We start from the raw sequence: 27,055 nt of genomic DNA on the forward strand, positions 1-27,055 counted from the left end.
GTAGTCGATTGCAACAATCAAAAATTTCCGCTGAGCTAAAGCGACGGGGAATGGTCCGAGGATATCCATTCCCCACTGGGTGAAGGGCCAGGGTGCAGTGATTGGTGCCAAGGGGACAGAAGGGACTCTCTGGACGTTGGCGTGGCGCTGGCAGGCGTCGCATTTCCGTACATGATCCTTTGAGTCCTCCAACAAGGTAGGCCAATAATAGCCTTGCCTCATGATCTTGTGCGCCAAGGACCTAGCCCCCAAGTGTGATCCGCAAACGCCTTCGTGGACTTCGCCGAGGACGTAGGCCGCTTCCGAGGGGCGGAGGCACTTTAAGAGGGGGGCGGTGAACGAGGTCCGATACAGCCTCCCTTCATAGAGTACGTAGTGGGCGGACTTCATAACAAGTCGCCGAGCTTGATCTTCGTCTTCAGGGAGGATCCCTTCGGCGAGGTAGGCGACAAGCGGGTCCATCCAAGACGGCTCCGGATCAATCGCCATCACCGCTCCAGCCTCGCCGATGCTCGGGGCATCCAGGGTCTCCAGGTAGATCGCCCTCGACAAGTTGTGCGCGTCTGCGCCCACTAAGCGGGACAACCTGTCGGCCCTGGCATTTTCACTTCTTGGGACCTGCTGGATGTCGACACTGCCGAGGTCGGGAATGAGTGCTTGCACCTTCCGGACGTAATTCTGCATGGTCGGGTTCCGGGCCTCGAACTCCCCACGGACCTGCCCGACCACCAGCTGGGAGTCGGTGAAGACCTTCAGGCGCCGGATGCCGAGCTCCTTGGTGAGTTTGAGTCCCGTGACTAGGGCCTCGTACTCCGCCTCGTTGTTGGTCACTGGAAATCCGAACCTCAAGGCATACTCGGCTATTACTCCATCAGGATTGGTAAGGACCAGCCCGGCCCCTCCACCTTCGGGGTTCGACGACCCATCGATGTGAAGCGTCCAAATCGGGAGGTCGAGGCTGGGTGTTTCCGGCGACCTAGGTTCCGCCTCCTGCACCGTGCACTCAGCGAGGAAATCCGCGAGCGCCTGGGCCTTGATGGCGGGTCGGGGCTGGTAGCGGATGTCGAACTCACCAAGTTCTACTGCCCACTTCACCAGCCGTCCCGCATTCTCAGGATTGCTGAGGATCTGCCGCAGCGGTTGATCGGTCAAGAAGGTGACAGAATGGGCCTGGAAATAGGGGCGAAGCCTCCTGGTCGCGGTCAGCAGCGCGAAGGCGATCTTTTCAGCCTTCGTATACCGCGTCTCGGCATCCCGTAGGACCCGGCTGATGTAGTACACAGGCTTCTGGAGCTTTGCCTCTTCCCGAACCAGTACCGCACTGACTGCGGTTGGGGAGACCGCCAGATAGAGGTAGAGCATCTCCCCTTCTTGCGGCTTGGACAGCAGGGGAGGAGACGCCAAGTATTCCTTGAGCTGGTCGAATGCTGCTTGACATTCGGCCGTCCAGAGGAAGTCTTTCGGGCGTTTCAACACCTTGAAGAAAGGTTGGCAGCGTTCGGCCGATTTTGCCACAAATCGTCCGAGCGCGGCGACCCTCCCAGCGAGCTCCTGAACCTCCTTCACTTTGGTCGGAGGGGACATATCTTGGATGGCCTTGATTTTGTCCGGGTTGGCTTCGATCCCCCGCTGGTTGACAATGAAATCGAGGAACCTCCCGGCCGAAGCGCCAAAGGCGCACTTCGCTTGGTTCAGCTTCATGCGAAACTTCCGCAAGGTGGCGAAAGTCTCCTCCAGATCCGCGATGTGCTGGTCTGCATGGCGGCTCTTCACCAGCATATCGTCCACGTACACCTCCATGTTCTGGCCGATTTGCTCTTTGAAGATTTTGTTGACGAGGCGCTGGTAAGTGGCGCCAGCATTCTTCAGACTGAAGGGCATTACCTTGTAACAGTACAGCCCCCGGTCTGTTATAAAGGCAGTTTTCTCCTCGTCCTGTGGAGCCATCATTATCTGGTTGTAGCCGGAGAAGGCGTCCATAAAAGACAGCAGCTGATATCCGGAAGTCGCGTCGACCAGTTGGTCTATCCGCGGAAGCGGAAAGCTATCCTTGGGGCATGCCTTGTTCAGGTCGGTGTAGTCGACGCACATCCTCCACTTTTCGCTCGCCTTCCGGACAAGTACGACATTTGCCAGCCATTCGGGGTAGCTGACCTCCCTTATGAATCCTGCCTCCAAGAGCTTGTCTACCTCCTGGTCGACCACTCGGATCCGATCCGGGGCACAGTGTCTCTTCTTCTGTTTTACCGGTCGGTGGGTCGGGTCGACGTTGAGGGCGTGAGAAATGACCTCCGGGTCGATCCCAGGTACATCGGCCGCCGACCAGGCAAACACATCGACATTGGCTCGGAGGAATTCCACCAACCGGGCCCGAGCTCCCGGGTCGAGATTGGCGCCGACCCGGATCGTCCTGTCCGGGCGATCTTCCTCGAGGGGAACTTCGATCACACCCTCGGCCGGCTCCCCGTGCCGCAAGGCCACCTCGTCTCTGGCGTCGAGGGACTCGACGCTTAAGGCTTCTACGGGCTTCTTCCCTTTGAGAGTTGCTAGGAAACATTGCCTTGCGGTCGGTTGGTCACCTCGGACCTCTCCAATCCCGGCCGCCGTGGGGAACCGCATGAGCAAGTGGTACGTAGAGACCACCGCGCGAAGGGCGTTCAGTCCGGGTCGTCCGAGGATAGCGTTGTAGGCCGAGGGAACACGGACGATCAAGAACCCGAGCCACACCGTGGCTTCTGCGGGTGCAACGCCCGCAGTCACAGGCAGCTCAACGACACCTTCGGCCGAGATAGCGTCACCAGTGAATCCTATGAGGGGGGTGGATGTTTTGTGCAACAATTGTCTGGACAAGCTCATCTTTTGGAAGGCCTCGTAAAACAAAATATCAGCTGAGCTTCCACTATCCACAAGAACACGCCTTACATCATAGTTTGCCATAGTGAGGGAGATCACCATGGCGTCATCGTGGGGGGTCTGAACCCCCTTTACATCTTCATCACAAAAAGTGATTACATTACCGACCCTTTGCCTTTTTGCGACGGCTGCCCCTGACGCTTCAGTCGAGCCCCCTGCGTTCCTCTCGGGCCGGGGGCAGCCCCCAGTGATAGTGTGGATCACGCCCGCGACGGGTCGATTCTGCTCCCGAGGCTCCTGAGGGGCCGGGTCGGCCGGACGCGGGTCTGCGGGGGGACGTCGGTCGTTCACATATCGACCGAGACGCCCTCGGCGGATGAGAGCCTCGATCTCGTCCCGAAGCTGGAAGCAGTCTTCGGTGTCGTGGCCGTGGTCCCGGTGGTACTCACAGTACGCCCGAGAGGGCCTCCTCCCAGGAATCTTCTTCATCTGTCTCGGGACCGGGAGGTCCTCCCGCCCCTTGATTTCCATGAGGATCTGGGCCCGGGGAGTCAGGAGAGGAGTGTACCGGTTGAAACGTCGGGGCGGAGAACGAGGGCGTAGGGCGCCGTGGTTCCTCGCCGGCGACAGGCTTCTGCGCCGACGTTGAGGCGTCGGGCTCCTCCTCTGGTGTGCCTCTTTTCGCCTTTTCTTCCCGAGCTTTGGAGGGATCTCGGCGGCCTCCTTGCTCCGGTGGGCGGCCACCTCCTCGGCGTCGGCATACTGGTTCGCCCGGGACAACAGCTCCGGGAAGCTCCGCGGCAGGCGTTTGTCCAGGGAGAAGGTGAGTCTGCCCTTTCGGAAGCCACGCTTCAGGGCTGAAAGAGCCACCTCCTGGCTCAGGTTCCGGACTTCCAGCGTAGCCTTGTTGAAGCGGGTAAGATAATCCCGCAAGCTTTCTCCCTCGTTTTGCCGGACATCAAAGAGGGAGTCGGAGACCAGTCGCCGCCGGCTACTGACGGCGAAATGGGTGATGAAGAGGCGAGTAAACTGGTCGAAGGACTGGATTGAGTTAGCCTCCAAGCCGGCGAACCACGCCCTTGCCGGGCCACGGAGGGTCGCCGGGAAGGCCTTGCAGAGGAGAGGATCTGATGCTCCGTGGAGGAGCATAAGGGTCCTGAAACTCTCGACGTGATCCCGCGGGTCCGCCGCCCCGTCATAGGGCTCGATCGCCGGCATTTTAAACCCCGGCGGATTCGGAGTCCGCAGGATCCTCGAGGCAAGCGCCGGCTGGGAGGAGATCTCCAAGTCGGCGAAGGGATCTTTGGAGTGGCCCTTCAGGACCTGGAGTTGTCGGTGGAGATCGTCCACCCGCCGGTCCAGGGAGCGCGATCGATGGGTGGGAGACAAGGAGCACCGAGAGGGGGACCGACTGGAGCGCGGGTTCCTTGAGGACTGGGGGGTCTGGGAACGCGCCCGGGCCCGCCTCTCGTACCCCGCGCAGCTCCGATGGGAAGGTCCCGGCAGAATGGACCGTGCTCGAGAATCTTCCTCGCGCCGGCGCTCCTCCCCATGGGAGAGGAAGGAGCGCGGGTTGAGGAGGACAGGTGAGCGCTCAGGGAGCAGCGGCTCCTGGGGCCCGCTGCGGCGCCCGAGACATCACACCCTGCAGGTTCTGCACTGCCTCCGCGAGGGTGCGAACCTGCTGGGCTAACTAGTCGAACTGAGCGGCTTCGACCATCTGAATGGGAGGTGGAGCGGTGGAGTGTTGCTGAGAATGTGTTGGAGACGCAGCGGCCTCCCGGCCGGAGGCGCGAGAGGCCCCGCGACCGGAGGCATTGGAAGCTCCACGACCACCTCGCCGTGCCATTACGATCGCTCTGAGATTCGTGCCCTCCTTCTAGCGCCAACTGTTGCTGGTGGTCCAAACCGAGAACGATTGGCACAGCGGTGTGAACGGGGTTCCGTTTGAGTTGCCTTGGTTGGTGTTGATTGCGCTCCACCTTCCACCGGGAAACCTGCAAGCAAGCCTCGCACCACCACTGGGGCAGTGGGGGCCCTCCGACGATCAAGTCAGAGGAGATTGGAGGAGAAGGAGAGATAATAGTAGCAAGTAAGAGAATGCTCTGGAAGTTCTCGCTTACCCCCCCTCCTCCCCCCAGCCGCATATATACCAGGCTGGGGGGTCTTTCAGGGGGGTTCGTCATCGTGGGGCACGATGGAGCTGCCACTGACACGGCCGTTACAGGGCGTCGTGGGGCAGCGCTGGGTACGGCCATGACAGGGCGTAGTGGAGCTCCGCCTTGTACGGCTGTTACAGGGGATCGTGGAGCAGCGCCAGATACAACCGTTGCAGGGAGTAGTGGAGCAGGAGGCTGCGGCGTGCCTCTGGGGAATAGCCTGTCGTTGTCGAGAGATGTCCGACTCGGGGTCGGGCTGCGGAGACGAAGATGTCCGACTTGGGGTCGGATTGCTGGATCAAGGGGCAGCCGACTCGGGGTCGGGCTGCGGCGCCGAAGATGTCCGACTCGGGGTCGGATTGCTGGATCAAGGGGCTGCCGACTCGGGGTCGGGCTGCGGAGCCGAAGATGTCCGACTCGGGGTCGGATTGCTGGATCAAGGGGCCGCCGTAGTCTTCCTGGGCGCGCGTGCCGGTCACGTGGGGCATGGTGGCTAAGTTCCCCCGTAACAACATTGATTGCAAGGATCCGTGGAGGTATATGTTTAGCCGCGACATCAGCTATGTATTGAATAGATATTGGATACTTACATAGAATCACAAAACTCAAATAATAATTTTTTTAGCCAACTGTTTTTTTTTAGATCTATTATGCTTTGGAAGCAGAAAATTGTGATGTTAAATTGTCAGGGGGACAATGGATTAACACTTCTTTAAGATAAAAGGCAATATGCGAAAACTTATAACGCGGTTATTTAGTCTTCAGTAATGTTAGGCATGCGCTTAATTGGAGTTGATTGAGTCGATATACTACTATATTTGATAATAAATCAAATCAATGATGCCAATTAAGAGAGGGAAAGAGGACATGAACCTCTTGACTAACCTTCGATTGTCAACTGGTGAAAGATCATGTTAAAGGATAGATCAACCCCTTAGATTTGCCAATCACATATGGTAAATTTCGCAAGGTGGATGAATCTCTAAATAATTAGTACACTATGAAACATCTTCTATACATATAATGGTCATAAATTTATAAAAATCAATGCAACAACTTTAGTCTATCTACATCACATCATTAAGTCTATATATCATGTAAAAGAAATAAGCGTACATTACTGCTTTATAAAGTGTGTGTCCAGACAAAGTGTGGATCAGCATGATGAATAACTGTATATTAATAAAAATCTCGCAACATCCTCCATGACTCCTTCCTCCACTCTGACCCTCGTTCTCATCCATTGCCTCGATCTAATTCGCTGCTTCACTGAATCATGCTGCAAAGAAAAGCATCAAACACATGCAAAAGCTACCCTATAATTAGCATTACATGAGTCAAGATGATGCAAGGTTCTTTTTTATAATTTTAGCAAGTCAAGTACCTTGAAGTAGCCGAGTATAGATACAACTCATAGCATTTGAAACTGTAAGATCATAATGCTCTGTAGGAATTGATTGTGGCATGGTCTGCTCCAAACTCGGCTGCCCAATTGGCCGATTTGAGGCTTTGAGAGGAAGAAGGTATCCAACAACATGGGATGCCAATCAGTGGCGGGTGAAGTATAGCTTTTGATTCAATTGACAATATTAGAGAAATCATTCTCGAGCCAAATGCAATTAATCTAGAGTCATTCAATGGCAAAGGTAATACCACTAGTATGTTCTTGTACAAGAAAAGTAAATTTACACCCATCTGAGCCATGTTATAAGGTTCGAATCGTATCTTTCATATAAAAGAAGGATTTATTTTTCTTTACATGAATCTATGATTCAATTGTGTGATGATAGTTTCGAAAAAGATGCAGGTGATGGACGAGTCAATTTGGAGTGTTTGGAGATCTGTGCATGATATGATTCACTGATTGACGTTGTGGAAGAACAGGAATCATTGCTTCGGACAAATGCAATCCTTACCTAATTTATATATCCCATTGTCCTCGTCCCAACCCTAACCCACATCCCCAGTGAGCCAAAGGCTTTCCATACTCTCACTTCTCGCCTGCTTTACCGTTCCAGATTCCAGACCAAGAAAACGATGCTCCTTCGCCTTCGAAACCTCAAGCTATCCCCAACCCATCTCCAAACTCTCCCCTTCCTCGTCTCCACGAAAATCCTAAACCCTAAACCCTTCTCCTCCTCCGAACCCCACTCCGACGCCGGCCCGCCCGAGTGGACCGACGAGATCCTCTACCTCGACGAGTCCGGCGGCGTCATCGGCTCCGGCCGCGGCCTCCGCCCCACCGAGCCCGGACGCGACGACCACATCCTCGCCGGCGGCCTCCGCCGCCCACTCCCCCGCTCTGCCGCCGTCTCCAAGCTCGTCGAGCTCGCCTGCCGCTGGCGCTGGGGCCCCGACCTCGACGCCCACCTGGACCGCCTCCCCTTCCCCCCCGACCCCTCCCTTCTCTACTCTGCCCTCGCCGCCCTCCCTGCCGCCGACCCAGAGCCCTCCCTCTCCCTCTTCCGCTGGGCCCGCCGCCAGCCCTGGTTCTCCGCCTCCGACGCCACCTACTCTCTCCTCCTCCATCGCCTCGCGGCCTCCTCCGACCTCGACGCCGTCCTATCCCTTTTCGACGACATCCTCACAGCTGCCACCTTTAGCGGTAGCGAGCTCTCTCCGGCCTCCTTCTCCTCTTCCCTCAACCTCGCCATCCAGTATTTGTGCCGGGCGTCGAAGCTCGAGGTCGCCTTTTGTTGCTTCAAGAAGCTCCGGGACCTTGGCTTCAAGGGGGTCACCACCCAGACCTACAATTCCCTCATAACCCTCTTCTTGAGCAAGGGATTGCCCTACAAGGCCTTCGAGATCTATGAATCCATGGAGGTCAGCGGGTGCTCCCTCGATGCCTCCACCTATGATTTGATGGTGCCTTCCCTTGCCAGGTCCGGTCGGCTCGATGCCGCCCTCCGTCTGTTCGAAGAAATGAAGACAAGAGATGGTGGCGGCCGGCCAGGGTTCAGCATTTACCTTGCGCTGGTGGACTCGATGGGCAAGGCTGGGAGGCTGGATGCTGCCATAGGGGTGTATCGGGAGATGCAGATGGCCGGGTACAAGCCGTCCATCATGATGTACGTTTCGATGATCGAATCTTTGGTGAAGGCTGGGAAGCTTGATGCTGGTGTAAAGATTTGGGATGAGATGAAGGCCGCTGGGTTTCGTCCAAATTTTGGTCTTTATACCATGATGGTGGAAGCACAGGCGAGGTCAGGGAGGTTAGAGGCTGCTGCCGCCCTTTTTGGTGATATGGAGAAGGCCGGGTTCCTCCCATCGCCGTCCACTTATGCTTGCCTCATCGAGATGCAGTCTGCCGCTGGTCAGGTGGATCCAGCAATGAGGCTTTACAATTCGATGAGCAATGCTGGCCTCCGGCCTGGGTTGAGTACCTTCACCTTGCTGCTGACTGTTGTTGCTAAAAGAAAGCTCTTGGATTTGGCTGCTAAGATCCTGCTCGAGATGAAGTCTGTTGGCTTTTCGGTGGATGTGAATGCAAGTGATGTGCTGATGATTTATATCAAGGATGGGTCGACGGATCTGGCATTGAGGTGGCTGCGATTTATGGGTTCAGCTGGAATTAGGACTAACAATTTTATCATCAGGCAGCTTTTTGAGTCTTGCATGAAGGCCGGGCTTTATGAGTCGGCCCGGCCATTGGTTGAGACATATGTAGGATCAGCAGCAAAGGTGGATTTGATACTCTACACTTCGATTCTTGCCCATTTGGTGCGGTGCCAGGATGAGAAGAATGAGCGAGCTATAATGGACATTATGAGTGCCACGAAGCACACAGCTCACGAGTTCATGTCTGGTCTGTTCACTGGACCAGAGCAGAGGGGGAAGCCCGTGTTGTTATTTGTTAGGGAGTTCTTTCAAGGAATTGATTATGAGGTGGAGGAGAGCGCTGCTAGATACTTTGTGAATGTGCTTCTAAATTATTTAGTGCTGATGGGCCAGATGAACAGGGCAAGATGCGTTTGGAAGGTGGCCTATGAGAATAAGTTGTTTCCAAAGGCAATTGTGTTCGACCAGCACATTGCATGGTCTTTGGATGTTCGGAACCTGTCAGTAGGGGCTGCACTGGTGGCTGTAGTGCACACCCTGCACCGATTTAGAAAGAGGATGCTGTACTATGGAGTGGTGCCCCGGCGCATCAAATTGGTCACAGGGTCCACACTTAAGATGGTTGTGGCGCAAATGCTTGAGTCAGTTGAGTCTCCATTTGAGGTGAGCAAGGTCGTGCTGAGGGCACCAGGGGATTCAGTGCTGGAGTGGTTCAAGAAGCCTATAGTACAGCAGTTCTTGTTAAATGAAATACCCTCGAAAGCAGACGTTCTGATGCACAAACTTAATGTTCTTTTCCCAAGCTCTGCACCAGAGGTTCGATCACTTTCTCCTTCAAAGGCATTGGCCATGTCAAGGTGAATATGGATTATATTTTTGGGCAAATGCTTGAGTCAGTTGAGTCTCCATTTGAGGTGAGCAAGGTCGTGCTGAGGGCACCAGGGGATTCAGTGCTGGAGTGGTTCAAGAAGCCTATAGTCCAGCAGTTCTTGTTAAATGAAATACCCTCGAAAGCAGATGTTCTGATGCACAAACTTAATGTTCTTTTTCCATGCTCTGTGCCAGAGGCTCGATCACTTTCTCCTTCAAAGGCATTGGCCATGTCAAGGTGAATATGGATTATATTTTTGAATTCCTTTGATTATATTCATTTGGAATGAAAAGAAAATTAATAAATAGTTCGGTACTAACTGTATGTATGGAAAACAAAATATTTTCCAAATGTGCTTCTGATAGAGGAATTATTGCTTATGCCCACAGTTCAGGACTTCTGTTTTTCTAAGTTCTCTCAGGGTTCATAACTGCCAGCATGCAATTAACACAGCATGTTAGAGGTGTGGGATTTTTTTTTCATGTTTGCTATTCAGTCATACCTTTAATAACTACAGCTGGAGGAAAATAGGAAAAAGAAGTGTAACATTTGTTATTGAAACAAAGTATGAATTGTTTTCTCATAAATTCTTTATTCAGTTTTAGATTGTAAAATGATTGTAACATCTGGATTTCTTTTAGAAAACTACCTGTGTTACATGATAATCATCTATATTTCATGTATTTTCTTAGGCTTAGTGCACTATCACAAGGGAATTCTGAAATCTAGCAGTCAGAGAAGCTTTCATTCTCAATCTGTAGAATTGTTAGATATCCATCTGTTTATACTTTCAACGTAATCTTTTCGATCTTCTCAAGGAAATTCATTGATAACTTGACCTTCTACTCATCCTCATCCTCTGGCTATTATCATGTCCAAATGGCTGCTCCATTCTGTTGTAAACATGTTGCTTACCTTGCCAGTGCCCTTAAACAAGCATGGGTTTTCACTCACAGCGTTTGTCTTGCTCCTCTCTTTAGTAAGTTGGATGAAGGTTTTAGGTGTCATTTGGCACTTATTCAAATATAACCAGCTTTCTCCCTCTGACTGCTTTCAAAGTCCTTGCCACTTCCATCAACTTGTTATCCTTGTCTCTTCAACATCCTTTAGGGTATTCATATCTTCGTTTTCCCACTAGTGGTGTGTTACTCATGGGGCTTTGTAGATGAAGGATCATAAGGGACCCATGGATTTCTAATCCTCACCCTCGCCATGAAGTTCCGCTTTGTAAACAATCTCTATTATATGCTTTTTCTGTCTTTCCCACCTTTAACCTTATGTTCATGGTCATTCCATGTTCCTCGATCCCCCCTACTTCTAAAGTTAGTTTCCTTATATCTGTGAGCATTTGTGTTGTCATAAATGACTGATTCCTGTGTCATACCAGTTGGAATTGATTGTTTACAAGAAGTTGACGTCCAACATCTTTACTGGATGTGAAAGATGAGAGCAATGGTTGGCCAAACTATCGCAAGCTGCCCTGTTCGGAGTGTACTAACCTGAACCGGTCAGTTACGGAACAAAACCGACTTTGGGGCTTTATGAAGTTTGATTCGGCTCATCTCCTCATTGGATCATGTTAACGCTTCTAGCTCATCTCTATTTCCACTCTCTCGCGAAGCATTTGGCTCATCTCCTTACTGCCCTCATCTCTCACCTTGCCATCCTCTCCAATGCTTCGTCCGCCACTTTCACGATGACCTCAGCTATTGCGGAACCCGTCGCTACTACCTCGAGTCTAGGCCTCTTAGATGATGATGCTCCTCCCATCCAGGTTTTGCCCGTTCATCCTCTTAATGGCATCCCTCATTGAGGGCTTATTCCTGAAGGTCATGAATCTAAAGCCCCATGGCCTCCCTTATCTCCCGGTTGTTGATGATCTCCACCAAAAAAATAACTAAAAGCCGTCATATCTGATATGAAGAAATTGAGAAAGCTTGGATTCGAGGATCTTTCTAGGTTGGATCGAAGGATTGAATCTTGGATTAGATGATCTCGCTGTCCTCTTGAGGGAGGTGTTGTTCATGGTCCAGGCGACCTTCTCTCTCTCTCTCTCCTCTCTCTTCTCCCTCTCCTCTTCTCCCTCCCGCCATCTCCTTCTTCCTCCTCTTGATTTGACTACTTGTTCTTGAAGGTCATGAAACTAAATCCCTTTGACCTTCTCATCTTTCGATCGATGATGATCTACACCAAAAAACAATCAAAAGTCATCATATTTGAGATCGATAAACATAAAAGGCTTGAATTTGCTTGAAGTTGAGGATCTTTTGATTAAGGGATCAGGACCTTGAATTCGAGGATCTCGCCGAATTGGCTGAAATTCCTCTCGAGGGAGCCATCTTTCATGGCCTAGATGAGTTGATCTCTCTCTCCCCTCCTCATCCTCTCCCCCTTTCACTCACCCTCCCTCGGTTTCGGTACGCATCAGATTGGTACGGTACGCATCAGTACTATATTGAATGGATCATCAATTGGTATGTTGCTTGGTACCGATTCGGTGAACCTTGAGTGAAAGTAATGAACTTTGTTGACATACCCTTGGACCAACCCATTGGTCTCGAGATTTTGAGACTCCAGGAAAACATGTTAGTTTTGCTGATCATAAGTGTAATTCGATTAAATTGCAATATGTTTAGTAATGAGTCTAAACAAATTTTCATGAGCCTTTCTTTATGAGGTATATCTGATGTTGTAAACATATCAAAAAGTGTCTCCATCTTTTTATATAAAATGATTGGTAGATTGTAAGAGCTTATGATTGTAAAATCTAGGTACTTAATGTTCCTTTCTGACGGGGGATAGCAAATAAGCTTTTTGTGAATTGGTTCAAGGTTTCAAATGACTAGGACAACAAGAAAGGTTGTGAGCTAGAAATAAGCTAGCATGCAGAAAATAACAGAAAATATATATTAAAACTGCACTATTGCTTCTACAAGATAAGCTACCAAAGTTTCATGGAAGCGGCCCAAAAAGAAAATTTTCACTTGACATTGTAAGACCTCCTCCAGACTACCTGTCTGCACACATGAGAAACCTGATTTGGCGCCCATATCTGTTGTTGTCCTCCACCTTCGGATCTGATTTCTGGTGCTCTTGGCTAGATTCAAGGTACATGGGTGTGGCTTAGATAGATAAATTGGATGGTTTGGTGGTGGCTTAATATTTTAGGTTTGAAGGTAAATGTTTAGGGTAGCGTAGAGGTTGTATGAGAAAGGTGTTTGCTACAGATTCAGCCAGCAACATGCTGAGAAGATGCTTGTAGCAACTTGGGGATTAGGAAGTAGGTTTCTGGGTGGCTATGGGATTGTAGTTAGAATATGGCAGCAGCAGAAGTAAATAGAACACACAGGAAAAAGAAATGAAGGGAAGATAGAACAGAAGTAGAAAGAGAGGGTCCTGTCTCATGCAGAACTCAAGAAGACATCACACCCTATCATTCTCACATTAAGAGGAAACCAGAGAACTTTCTTTATTCCTTTGTTCTTGCCTATAGAAGTGGAGTGCATGCTTTTATGTGGAATAAAAGTGATAAAGACAACACCTGTTTCATAAGAATGATTACTTCCTATGGATCAATCCTAGTTGTATCGCATGCTATCAGACCACAGGACTGGTCGAACAATCAGATGGCGTTTCCTTCATGTACAAACTTAAAATCCTCTATCCGGATATCCACCACTTTCCTTTCTCCCCCTTTTTCCGCTGCAGAACTATAACCACATGGATTATGTGCAAATTAATGCCAAGTGTAATGTGTTGTTACTTGTTAGTCAGCCCCCATATAAAGATTGCTTTCCCTCCTATCTTCACTACCAGGTGATGCATTTGTCATTTGAATCATCTTAGTTCTAGGACCATTGATAGAAAACATGGAGCAGATGCTGCCTTTGAAGCATGTGAAACAAGTGCTGCTGCTTTTCTGCCGAATTTTATTTAGGAATATCATTTTATTAGAATGTCTTCCACATATGGAAAATACAATGTGGTACCAAGACCAGTTTAGTTACTACTTAATTTGCTTGTTAAACTAGCATAAATTATTACCTTAATATGTCACCAAACAGGGCATCATCTAAACCTTAGATCAGCACTCTCGAAGCATTTGTTTTTTATCAGACAATGCTAATTAACCAGCACTCTCATCTACAAATTCAAGCATATTCCATTGTTCTAACCATTGAAACACTCCCCATAGACACCTGGATTTGCCTATAAGCACTAAGATGGAAGTGTGTTAAAGAAAATGCTTTTTGTTACTTCATGTACCTTCATGCCTCTTAAGTTATGTCTTGTAACCTGTATTCTTCATTCTAATGGGTTGAAGTTGATTGGTCACTGCCCAGAATACTGTAATGAACTAGGTGCTCCCTTTATGGATGATTCGTTATGCCACCCCTTTCTCCAACCTCATGATAGACAAGTCAAGCAATTATGCTCCATGGCTTTCTATACCTCGCTTTTCTTGCTGAACCATGCATAGTTTGATAGCATCTTGCCTGTCATTTGTCCATTCGATTGTTTCTTTGCACATATCCTCTGCATGACCCCTTAATCTTATTGGGTCATTAAAGTTGCCTTGGTGTTTTCATTCTCTTTCCTTCTTTAGAACATATATGGGCCAAGATGATGAGATAATCCTGGCCTCTTTGAACATATGTGGGCCAAGACGATGTGATGATCCCGGCCTCTTTGAAATCCATTTTTATGAGCATCATCTTAGTAAAAGAGCAAGTCTTGGATCCACATCTGAACTCCATAAAAAAGAAGAAAGTTAAGGAAAGAAAGTAAAAAGGAATAAAATAGTGGTTGGGCGCCGGGCGGGGTACCTCTTTTTTATCTTAATCATTGACTGTGGTATCTTAATCATTGACTGTGGTGAGTCCAGGTCATCCGTAAGGTTTAATTTGAGTCATCGAGGTTATTTAGAGAGGTGAAGTGAATATGTCAAATATTATGATTTATTGATGAAATTTCTGGTTATCTTGTTCTTCTTTCTTTATTATTTTCTTCAGTTGCTTGTTGATTGCCCTCAATTTAGGGCTTTACTGATGTCTCCCAAAATGCAAATTTATTCATGGTGCCAAAAATTTTAAGTGTTGACATAAAAATCTTAAATCTGAAATCAAGTTAATCATAGGGTATTGCAGGATGTGAGATCTAGTCTGAATGAAGATGATTCTGTGAAAATAGAGGTGTTATGAGTTTGCAGAAATTTGGCTGCTTTGTCCGAGGATCAACCTTGAAAGAAGAATTTCTGGATGAATCGTATTCAATATCCTTCTTCGTATGAAGGAAAAATATATCCTCTTCTTGAAGCACAGAGATATGGATGATAGGCTAGGTCAAGGTGTAACCTGATATTTTTCTGATCTATGCGTGAATTTCTGAAAACAGCACCATCCATAGTGCTGTGCAATCACCGTACGCCTGTAATAATTGAAAAATGGTTCTATAAGATTCATTGTACTGTTTCAAAGACAGAAATCATGCATGATAGTGCACAGGATATTAGTCTCTTGAGATGGGAAGAGCATAAATAAACACAAGCATAAAAACTGAACAGCAAAGTACGAAGTACTCAATTGAAATGGTTTAGCGACGTGAAGAAAAAGCTCGATAATTCTGATGTGATTTGATTAGTTCTGGATTGGACGTGCAGGTAATTGAACTGGATCATATTGGTATAGATCTATTTTTATATTTGAATCTATCTAAATAATAATTTGAGGATCCAAGTAATATCTATATTTGTATCGAGATAAAAATGGATAAAGATATGGCTAGACAATTATCCATGAATTTTTTCTTCCGATTGTAACTCTGTTTAATTTTATGGTATTGATGAACTTTTAAGAGAAATAAGCGATCGTGTTAGCATGGTATTGACTTAATATATCTTCCAATTAGTGCTATCTTTGATCAGTGGTCATAAAGTTTTTAACTGTCCAACTTATATCCGTTTGTATCTATATTCGTACTTTTAATATCTGATTTGTATCCATATTTTTTTAAAATAAGTAAAGATATAATTTTTTGTATCCGACTAATATTTGGATTGATATTTATATCCATCAAACAAAAAAGATACAAATATGTATATATTAATATCCGATCTATTTTTAACTCCAACGTAATGCCTATTAATACAGAGGAGTGAAAGAGTTGGCAGCAAGATCAGACCTTCTCCCTTAGGTTTTGCGGTATTTCTGTCTGATTATTGAATTGAAGTGTTTCTTTTAGTTGACCAAATGTAAGTTTCACTCCTCCAAGACCAGCTCCGGGGTGTTTTACTCATCATTTCACAAAAGTTGGCACTACAGTTTTGGAAGGAAATGGAAATGGAGCTGCAAGAAGTTCGGAAGTTTATGGGATTGTATGTCATGCTATGCACAATCCTAATGTTTCATAAATTCTATTAGCTTGGAGATGGCACTAAGATGCTTTCCGATATGGATACCATGATCTTCATTTCTTAACCCTTGCTCTAAATTTGTTGCTCTCTCTTTCTTCTTCTTATTCTCATGCAGGCATTTAGAATTAATATATATTAGGAATTGAGAGTTATTAGTTCCTCTTTGCTAACCAAATTCCAAATTAATCCTTTTTTTTATCAATAAAGATTTGTTGGGACCTAGTTTTTCTAGAGACGGGACATGTTGAATTCTTTAATTTCAATTTTAAAAAGGTTATTGAGTTGAAATACTAGGATTTCGATGTGATGTTGATCCCCCTTTTCCAAGCCAATTCGAAAACAGTATTCTTTTGCCACCAAGGTGGTAGCCTAGTGGTACTGGGCAGCAATTCTAACCATAAGGTCCCAAGTTCGAATCGCTGCGGCGACGATTAAATTGTGGATCGGAGCTCACTACTTTGGCCACTGCTTGGACTTGTGGTGTAGGACCGCTCTTGAACCGCTAGTAGCCGGGGTGGTGCCGGGTGTGACGTACTCACACGTGGGACTCGAGCCAGAGCTCAGAGGAGTAGCTGAGCCGGGCCTACGGGTGGGGAGGGTATGAGTAAAACCGGTCGGGGTGCCCAACACACGGCCATTTCTGCCCGCATTGAACATTCTCCTGGCGGGGCGGGGGCCCAGTGGAGCTGCTACGCGGGGGTGGGCTTGTCCCTTCCTCCCCCCTACCCCTTTTTCTAAGCTTCCTCCCCCCTACCCCTTTTTCTAAGCAAAAAAAAAAAAAAAAAAACAGTACTCTTTTGTTTGGAAAACATATAATACTTAATTTTTTTCTTATTCGGACAAAATAGTCTATATTATTCGACTAATCGTTAATTTGGTTGATCACTCTTTATTTAATGATGATTATACTTCAATTCTTTTAGCATGATAATACAAACTACTTAAAATGGATGACATACCCTCTCTCTTTTTTCCCAAAAGTTTGTGTTTAAGTAATAAAAAAAATCAAAACTACGTTCATTATTTAACAGATGACGATCAAATAAATCAGTTAGCTAGATAATTGGGATTATTTTGTCCCAGCGACCGAAAGTTAGGAGCTACTTCGTTTGTTATGGGAATATATATATATATATATATATTGGATCAGGGTTAAAAATAACTAACTTGTCAATACTTCTTAACACAAAAATTAACACTAGGTGAAATAATTTAAAATAATTTGACGCTATATATATATATATATATAATATATTGGGCTGTCTTTGATGCTGTTAGGTTCTTAAAATAAGTGGGCGGTCAAAATATTTCTTCTTTCTATTTTCTTATTGTTTCATTATCAAGAACTACATAAATATATTTTTTTGTTAAAATAGATGATTCATACCGTTCTAATATTGATATATCTAAAAATATTAAAAAAAATAACAAATTACGAAGCGATTTAAGTAATTTTCTTTTTTCAATTCAGAGAGGTTCTGTTGCAGCTGTGTTCTCAGAAGGACTTCGCACAAGTTTTTTTTTTTTTTTTTTTTGGGGTTGAAGCGATTAGTGAAACGGTAAACTGTTGCCTCAAAATTTATCATTTGAATACTAATATTACCTGAATGAGTTGGCCAGGGCTGTCTTCTTCCTCTTGTCTTTTTCCCTCTCCTTTTTGGTAGGGAAGCTTTGTGTTCTTGTTAGAGTACAAGTCCAAGTCTTGAACAGGTGTTACCATCTGATATGATAGCTTGGATATTTTCCAAGTAAAAGAATCTTATTTTTATGTTCTCTCCCACACCCAAATCCTTGCTTTTCCTTTTTGTCGTTTTAATGATTAATCCCTGCTTTTCTTTTCTGGTGCTCAATACGATGCCAATGCGATGGCCAACTGCAAATCAACACGAAGCCTCCCCCTTGCCATCTAGCATAGTGAGCCCCCGTTCTCCCTCACCTGTTGGAACGTTCTTCAATCCATTTGTCATTTAGGTAAATATGCTGTCAAAATGGTCTTTTGGACCGACAGGATGGAGTTATTTTGTGGTTATGACACCTGAGGCAAATATTCTGTGGTTTTTTTATTCCTAAACCAAGCATTGTCTAAATTTAAAGAATCTAACTGAAGTCCAACCTCAACTAGAATATCTTCCAACTCCGGATTAGGTCAGGTAATTCTGCTCCTATCATTGAATGGATTCGGATTACTGTTGAAAACAAATGGGATACCAATATATTCATTTTCAAATTTATTTTATTTGACGAATACATATATAAATACACATATGTTAGTTAGTTACAAAAATTAATATTTATATTTATTTTAAATAAATATGAATACAAATCGAATACTAAAAATATGCATATATATACAAAAATAAATTAAATAATTAAAAATTTTGACCACAAAATCAAAAATAGTATTAAGTAGATGGTAAATTAAGTTAATAGTATGTTAATATGGTATATAAAATTAAATAGGGTTACAAATAGAATTAGATATTCAGTTACCAATCAAGTAGCTATCTATTTATATCTATTTTTTGTTGATGGATATGGATAAAGTTATAGATATTAATTAGCCGCATGCTCAAATTTACATCTATATTCGGATAGTTTCGGATATGAAAATGAATCCGAATGGATATTATCCTATCCATTTTCATCCTTAGTTTGGGTTGTATCGTTTCGTTTGTGCGAAAAAATAATTTATCTTCTTTTACAACGTCAACCATTGAATCACATCTTATGCAGATCTTAAATCACTCCAATCTCTAATCACTCCTTTCTTCCATCTGCTTGTATAGATACCGAAGCAGCTATCATGCGATCTAATCCTACAGTTGATATTGCAAAAAAAAATATTTTTTTATGCAAAAGATACAATATTCCGAGCCTTTCGTGAGCATGTTACGTGGCAGAATTATAGGACAATCACATGATGATGCAAAGGCCATGCTAGGTTTAGGTTTTGAGGTTTTCTCATGCCCAAGACCCAACCCATGCAGCCAGCCGAGGCCATGACATGGGTGAGATTTGAACCCATGGGCTACGAGAAGGCGTGGTGCACCCATGTCTTTCTTGAGACGAAAAAGAGTTGAGAGGAAGTCAAGGAACGCTAGACGATAGACAGGACGTCCATTTATTACATCCTTGTAGCTGACACCAACGCAAACGCATCGAATCACGAGCCCCCAAACCATAGAACAAGCCATAAAGAAAGCGGCAAAGCGGAGGGAGCAGAACCCTAGCTTAGCAAATATAGCAACAAAGAGGAGTAGCCAAGAAAAAGATGACTTCAGATGAAATTAGCAAAAAAAAAAAAAAAAATTCCATCCATCTATCCATCCATCTATCCATCCATCAAATATCCAAAAAGCTAGCTTTTGAAACAAAACATCTTCCTCTCTCTCTTCCTTCCACTGTCCTCTGACCACTCTTCACGCCAAAGCAGCAGTGCCCCATCAACCCCCCAGCACAGGATTGGACGTATGAACCCAGTCTCTGTACTATTATCTACCACTATTTTTCGTTAAGGGAACCCCTCTCCCACCGCTATATAGATCTGCTGCTCGGTTCCCAACAGCAGAAACTCTGTGCAGGGCCAAGTAAACCAAGGTTTTGATAAGAGGTTACCAGGGAGCCGTAAACAAAGTTGGCAAATTCATGTACAGCTAGCATTGTTGAGCATTACGATGGAACTAGGCAACTAGCTTGTCATTGCTTGTCCAACCTAGCCTTATAGAAAAACTTTTCAGATAACTTGCAACAACCATTATTAGCCAATATTTTATAAGGAAGTAGCTGGAGAATATGGCTAAAATCACCATTTTTTCTCATACTACATGTTTCTTAGATGAAAATATCCATGGATAAATTGTTTAGAGGATAACCAATGGCTATATTACTGCGTGTAAAAGTTGTTATAATTTATAATAAATGTATTCCAAAATTCCCACTATATATATATGTATGTATAGTATTACTGGAGGTACATTATACGTGATGCAGCTGTTATTATTCTGAGCTACAGTTTTTCCCATATAAAACAGACTTAATGCTAGAATGATACCTTGTTTAGCTAAAGTTCTATTGACATATTGTTACATTGTTTTTTAACTGAAGCAGGACAACCGATATTATTGGCCTTAGAATGCAGGATGAAATAAGAGCATTCCCACCAGCATGCATAGATATATAGAGACAAAAATGCAAGTATTTTTCATAAGAAAGCAAGAGTCGGATAGGTTCTGTAACCTTTCTATGAGGCATTTCTTTATCTATCTTCAGGTACAGAGCAAGTACCCAAACCCTAAGTCCGCTTTAGCTGTCCGTTGATGACAATTCAGCCCCATCAAATGCCACTCCTCATGGGACCTTTGTGAAAAGAACTGGAAAGAGGAGACTTCACATGACTTTAGGACAAGGAGGATTCAGATCCTACTATCAAGAATTTTGCCGAATAATTGCCGATCTCCCGGATCTTCTTGAAATATTTAAAACTTTGTGCATTATTAGGCGTGCAAGATATGGTGCATGAGCAAGCTAAAAAGAGACAGAAGAATGCTCGACGATGGGCGGCGACTGAGGTCACTCTATAACCATTTATAACCGCCATAGCGGAATAGAATTATAGAACACATGTATCAAGTGGGCTACACCGCAGGATCTCAATGACATGATCTAAGCCAAAAAAAAAAAATTCATCATTATCTGGCTCTCTGCTGTTGAGAGCTGAACACCCAACATCCTCAGTGTCATTAGGGTTTTCCCACTTCATTACATGGCACCCCCTCCTCTTTTTTTTTCTTTCTTTTTTTTGATCCTCTTTCGAGTTGGTTTTTCACGTTGTGTACAAAGCCAGCAGTTCGTACGCTCCGCCTCCTTCACTGCCACTGTTCTCCTGTCCCTTAATGCGTCCTTCTCCCCTTCCCTCCTTGAGAGGAGCAGCTGAAGATATCCAAAGATATAGACAGATACATGGAAAACACAGCGCAACAACACCACCACCAACAGCAAAGCAGCAGTCTCCAACCCCTTTACTTCCTCTCTTCTTCTTCTTCTTCTTTTTCTTTTTATAACAACAACAACAACAACAACAACAACCTACGTGAAGAAGCATTCTCCAACTGCACCACTGCTATCACCACCACTGACGACCGTGAGCTAATGGACCCAGCCTTTACCACCGCCGCTATGACTGCCACCATCGCCACCTCCTCCACCGCCTCCGGCGTCCACATGGACAGCCGCATCTGGAGGCACCTCCCGCAAGGCCTTATCGACCGAGTCCTTGCGTTCCTGCCGCCGCCGGCGTTCTTCCGCTTCCGCTCCGTCTGTAAGCGCTGGTACTCCCTCCTCTTTTCCGACAGCTTTCTTGAAGCCCACCTCCGCCTCTCCCCCGGCCTCCCCTGGCTCGCCTTCTTCCTCCTTCCCCCCCGTCCTCCCCTCCTCTACTCCCCTTCCGCAGCCGGCCCCCCTCCTCCCCCCGCTGCCCTCCTCCTCCTCGATCCCGCCACTCCCGCCTGGTTCCGACTCCCACTCTCCCCACTCCTCCCCCGCGGCTTCTCCCCCGCCGCCTCCTCCGCGGGCCTCCTCTGCTTCCTCTCCGACGATCCCGGCGCCAAGTCCCTCCTCCTCCTAAACCCCCTCTCCAAGCTCTCCTCCCACCTCCCCCCCTCGCCCACCCCCCGCCTCTTCCCCTCTGTCGGCCTTGCGGCCGGCCCCTCCTCTCTCTCAGTCGTCCTCGCGGGCGACGATCTCATCTCTCCCTTCGCCGTCAAGAACCTCACCGCCGAGTGCTTTCATGCCGACGGCGCCACTGGCTTCTACTCCCCTTGGGCCACCGCCAGCGCACTCCCCCGGCTGTGCAACATCGACCCCGGCCGCATGGCCTTCGCCGCCGGCCGCTTCTACTGCATGAGCTGCGGGCCCTTCGCCGTGCTAGCCTACGACGTCGCCTCCAACGCCTGGTGCAAGATCCAGCCCCCCATGCGCCGCTTCCTCCGCTCCCCGAGCCTCGCCGAGTGCGGCGGCCGCGTCCTCCTGGTTGCCGCCGTCGAGAAGAGCAGGCTCAGCGTGCCTCGCAGCGTCCGTCTCTGGTCACTGCAGCCGTGCGGCCGCGCCTGGGCCGAGGTCGAGCGGATGCCGCAGGAGGTCTACGTGCGGTTCAGTGAGGCAGAAGCTGGCCGGGGATTCGAGTGTGTCGGGAATGCCGAATTCATGGCCATCACCATTAAAGGATCTACTGACGTCCTCCTGTTTGATTTCTATCGCAAGGAATGGCGGTGGGCGCCACCATGCCCGTTCATCCGCGGCGCCGCCGCTGGTGGAGGCCTTCGAGGATTCGCATACGAGCCCCGCCTCGCAACACCTGCCATCGGCCTCCTCGACTCATCGTCATCCATGCCCTTCCAGGGTTTCAATGGCTAGCCAGCTAATATTAGCAGTAGTAAGTTTGTCGTTTGACTTAGTTGCTCTTAGTTAGCAGTTTACCAGTAGCTACTATTAGGTTTCCATGGCTGCTACTAGAAATCTCATAGATATTACGTACGTACATGGTAATAGACTGGTAGTATCAGTCGTAGTTTGATGTCTTCTAAGTCTGCTACTAGGTTTCTCAGTTTCTCTAGCTACTCTCCCCATGCTTGTCCAAGGCTTCGAAGACAGTCATTTGTTATCATCAAGGCGCTTCCAAGGTTTCAATGGCTACTAGCACTGGTATTAGTTTTCTGAAGATCGAACAGCAGCAGTAGTAGCATGGCTGTGTGAGTGTTGTATGATTGTTGATGGTTCATGGCAGTAGGGTTTGTTGTTGATGTTTGCCTTTTTGATAGCAACGGGGCAGGCAGGGTGTAGTAGGGATTGGGTGCTTGTTTGTATGTAAGCTAGCTATGGTTTTCTACTATTGGAACTATGGGTCCTATTGGGATATCCTTCTCTTTTGTTTTGGTGCACTTTATGTATGATGGCATACCTGGCTGCGGTTTAGTACATGGGGGTTCTCTTTTGATGCGAAAAAGGGAGAATCTCACAGTCACATGCATGAGAAAGAGTGTGACATGGGAATAGTCCTTGACTAAACCTAGCAGAGTTGCAGAACCTTCTGACTGCTTGGATTCGGGCTGACACATGAGAGAGAGAGAGAAAGAGAGAGAGAGAGAGAGAAATGAATAATTAACCCTAGCTAGAGGTCAGTTATGCTCGTAAACTTGGCTGGTCATCAATGCCTTCGGCCAAACATGAGTTCCGAACTCTGGTTTGCATCGTCAATGGAAGAGTGGACTCGAATTTAAGTGCCCCATCCACGAGAATAATTAATGCTGGAGCATAAATGGATGTATGAGAACCTTTGGGTGTTCATATCAGTAGTACTACTCCGTGCATGAGCCCAACAAAAAGCTGCTTATATTAAAAACGGAGAATGCTGGAAATTAATATCTCTAAATCAGCCAATTTGTGCATGAAAATAATGGAGAACACGGCTTTTTATTACCAAATATCTCTAAATAAACCAGTTCTATAGTTTTAACCAATTAACAAATAATCTTCAGAAACGCAAAAACAAGTTGGAAGCATAACCTTTTATATTAAAAATAAATACATGTTTTCATTTACAGTTCCACCATGAAGAACGTGGCAGATCATTAGTGAAGCCAGGAAACTCTCTCAACAGTTGGTCAAATATTATATAATTACTGTAGATGCGAGGCTCCGGGGGGTTATTATGTGAAGGGAAAAACAGTAGATACCCTTTTGTTTTTAAAACAAGAAAGCCTGCATGACATTCATTCATTTAGGCCGCATCGTCGACGCCAATTCTAAGGCTGGATAAAATATTGCCCTCCATGCACATAAGATAGATGGTCAGCTACAAAATACTGCCCTCCATGTATAAACGTTGAATCTTTTCTATTCACAGGTAAGATCCCTACGTCAAAATACAAAGGTGGGACAAGCAAAATCTCTGGTGGAATGTATACAGGCGAGATGTATACCAAAGATGGCAGCCTATTTATGTGGGTGGATCCAGTTAGCTAGACCTAGGAGTCAACTTGGGCTGTATGAGTGCATATTCTCCAATGGATTACCAGTAATCACCTGATAAGCAACCATGAGCAGTAGACACGAACAAAAATCCTCCAGTTGCACGCTTATGGGCACACTTCCTATTTCGCCATGGTTTCTCTAGCTACCATCTTAAAGGAGAAAACCCAAATACCAAATGGGAACGGAACTTTATTACTAACGAATTCCAGCATCCCCATGACTTATAAAAGAAAAAGAAGAAAGGATCGCAGGCATGAAGAGTTGTCATTCACTCGCATCCTCCTTAATTTCCTCCTCGTCAAACCTTTTTCTATCCATTTTTTTCCTCGTCAAACCGTCCTTCCAGTCCATTAGGCCTTTCTTCTTCTATTCAAGTTTTTTTTTCTCCTCCTCTAAATCTCTTTCTTTTAAAATTAAAAAAACTTGCAGTATGTATTAGAAAGTCAATAAATATGTATTATTTGGTCATATATTGTATACTGATGAACATCGTATTCTAAAATTATGTATCAATTTATCTGGATATATGTATTAGGATTTTATATGACTATTTTGCTAGGTATGCATCACCTGGTAATGTAGTGTGTACTAGTGAACTCTATGTATTGATTTATCTGAGGGTGTGTATTGGGACGTTAGATAACTATTTTGCTAGGTGTTAGAAATTATGTATACAAATGAATAACACAGTAGAAATTTGTATACCTCACAATCGCAGAAATTTGATACTCCAGAGGTTGTTTCACGTATTCTAAAGTTTGAGCCTTCAGGATTTCTAACCTGGTGAAGAATGCACTACGAGAGTAACGTCCTAAATTCCACAACCTGAGTGCCCCAACAAAAGAGAACACAACATATCTTCTTTTTTTTTGGTTTGGTGCAGCTAAAACTGGGGAGGGGGGCCTTATGTAGTCCCCCAAAACCATAACTAATGGCCGGATTAAATCCGGCCATCAATGGCCATTTTTGGCTATTTTGCCCAAAGGCAAAATGGCATGTAACGCCTGGCCTTAAGCCGGGGGTTACTGTCAAGCCATAAAAAAGGGAGAGCCCCCACTGAGGGCGCCCTTCTTTTATTACATCTCCCACTCGCACACAATGGGCACGACCTCAGTTATGCATCTCTTTAAGTGTTCTCAATATTGTTCATACTAGTAAACAGGATGTATGACCACGAGCACGCATGTAGAAAAAATGCGGGAGCACTACACCAAATCTCTCACCAGAGAAAACCAGCATAGCAACATCCTTAAGTATCTCGTTATACCCTAGACCTATTCAGACACACCATATCAAGCCTTTTTTTAAACCCTCTCAAGTATAAATACTCAAAACAATGCTTGACCCTTACACTATTATCGTGATGTATTCACGATTATGCCACTATACACTATAGCGCCATAACCTGTCAACAGCAAATAAACTCACTGATGTGTCAACCAATAGTCTTCCCTTCACCCTTATGTCACTTAACCTGAGCCCAATCGCTTTCCTGGCAATGCCCCTTTAGACTGTATCAATCATAGTCATAGGCAACATACTAGAGTAGCTGACATCAAAATCTTAGTTATATGACATAGTCAAAAGTAAATAAGGGCATAAAATAGGTCATTAAAATGACTCAAGCACTCACATAGTGAAGAAGCAGGGTTTCATTCACTCACTTTCCACAATTAGTTGTATAAGCACTTGTACTATGAAATACATACTACTATGGAGTTCTCTTTGCTAAAGAGTATACGTCTAAACTCTAAAACATCGTACAGATCTCAGTCTAGTCGCTCGTCAAACGCCTAACCTAAGTTCTCAATTTACTCGCCTCTCCAAGGCGCCTAATAAAGATCTCGCATCTAACTAGAACACAAGCTACACGGATTGTGGGATATCCATGCATGGTGTTTACAAGATAGACCTCATCTTAGCTCCGACTAAGGCGACATTTAATGTGTCAACAATTAATTCTTCTAGAACCAAAAAAGTATTAAGAGACATAATGTCTCATCTCTGCTTGCTTCCAAGTGCTAGAGGCGATTGCTTGTGTGAGTGAGCCAATCTAACTTGTTAACATACCTTTTATATCATATGTTTAAACATATGAAAAATGTGTGTAAATCAATTCATGAATAACATCATATTCATTGATATTCCAAAATGTGTACAACTCATAGTCAACTGAATTACAATCTACGCAACCCTAAACTTTTAACATATACCTTAAAAACATCTCTTGCTATAGGCTTAGTCAAGAGGTCCTAACCATGCAACTCATAGAAATATACTTCAAGATCACCTTCTTATGCGTAATCATATCCCTCACGTAGTGATGTTTTATGTCAATATATTTGGTTCTTCCATGATACCTAGGATCCTTAGCATAGGCAATTGCTGTTGTACTATCACAATGAATCGTCACAGGATTTGAAGCATCCTTGACAACTCCAAGGTGCTGGAGGAACCTCCTTAACCAAATTGTTTCTTGAATAGCTGCTAAACATGCTACATATTCCGACTCCATAGTCGATAAAGCTATACAGGGTTGTTTCTTACTACTCCAGGTAATGACGCCATTATTAAACAAGAAAGAATATCCAGAAGTCGATTTGCGCTCATCCAGATCGCTGCCCCAATCAGTGTCAGTGTAGCCAACAAGATAGCAGAGCACATAGTCCATTGTCTCCTTGAGGTATCTTAAAACTCTCTTGAAAGCTTTACAATGAAAAAACCCAGGGTTGGACTGAAATCTGTTGACTAAGCTAACCGAATAACATATATCCGGTCATGTACACATCATGGTATACATCAAACTACCTACAACACTAGCATAAGGAACACAAGATATTTACTCAATTTCATCTAGAGTCTTAGGACACATTTCTTGACATAAGTTTTCACCTTTCGCTATAGGAGTATCAATAGGCTTATAGTCATACATCTGGAAGCATTTAAAAACCTTTTCAATATAGGTTTTTTGAGATATGCCCAGAAGTCTCTTTGAGCGGTCTTTAAAGATTTTAACTCCCAGAATGTAGTCTGTCTCACCCATATCCTTCATTTTAGAATTGGAGGATAGCTATTCTTTTGTGGCAATAATTAATTCCTTATCATTTCCGGCCAATAAGATGTCATCAACATATAATGACAAAATAATGAAACTATTCTTGGACCATTTAACAT

General features: G+C 45.6%; 2 protein-coding genes across 5 annotated transcripts; both read left to right on the forward strand.

Annotated features, from left to right (window-relative positions):
• Nucleotides 1-6,966: 6,966 nt before the first annotated feature.
• LOC103721081 (pentatricopeptide repeat-containing protein At1g79490, mitochondrial) lies at nt 6,967-14,947 on the forward strand. 4 transcript variants are annotated; one of them, XM_039124579.1, is made up of 3 exons: nt 6,967-9,203; nt 9,455-9,678; nt 14,579-14,947. In XM_039124579.1, the coding sequence occupies exons 1-3, from the start codon at nt 7,050-7,052 to the stop codon at nt 14,640-14,642; spliced, it is 2,442 nt and encodes an 813-aa protein (XP_038980507.1). In that variant the 5' UTR covers nt 6,967-7,049; the 3' UTR covers nt 14,643-14,947. The 4 variants fall into 4 exon arrangements, with proteins under 4 accessions (XP_038980507.1, XP_038980512.1, XP_038980508.1 ...); XM_039124584.1 differs by having other exon boundaries at nt 14,589-14,947; XM_039124580.1 differs by having other exon boundaries at nt 14,651-14,947.
• Nucleotides 14,948-21,073: 6,126 nt separating this feature from the next.
• Nucleotides 21,074-22,264, forward strand: LOC120104236 (protein ABERRANT PANICLE ORGANIZATION 1-like). Its single transcript, XM_039115063.1, has one exon. The coding sequence runs from the start codon at nt 21,074-21,076 to the stop codon at nt 22,262-22,264; it is 1,191 nt and encodes a 396-aa protein (XP_038970991.1).
• The last annotated feature ends 4,791 nt before the right edge of the window (nt 22,265-27,055 follow it).

The sequence above is a fragment of the Phoenix dactylifera genome, chromosome 1, assembly GCF_009389715.1.
Source record: "Phoenix dactylifera cultivar Barhee BC4 chromosome 1, palm_55x_up_171113_PBpolish2nd_filt_p, whole genome shotgun sequence".
Taxonomy (NCBI): Eukaryota; Viridiplantae; Streptophyta; class Magnoliopsida; order Arecales; family Arecaceae; genus Phoenix; species Phoenix dactylifera.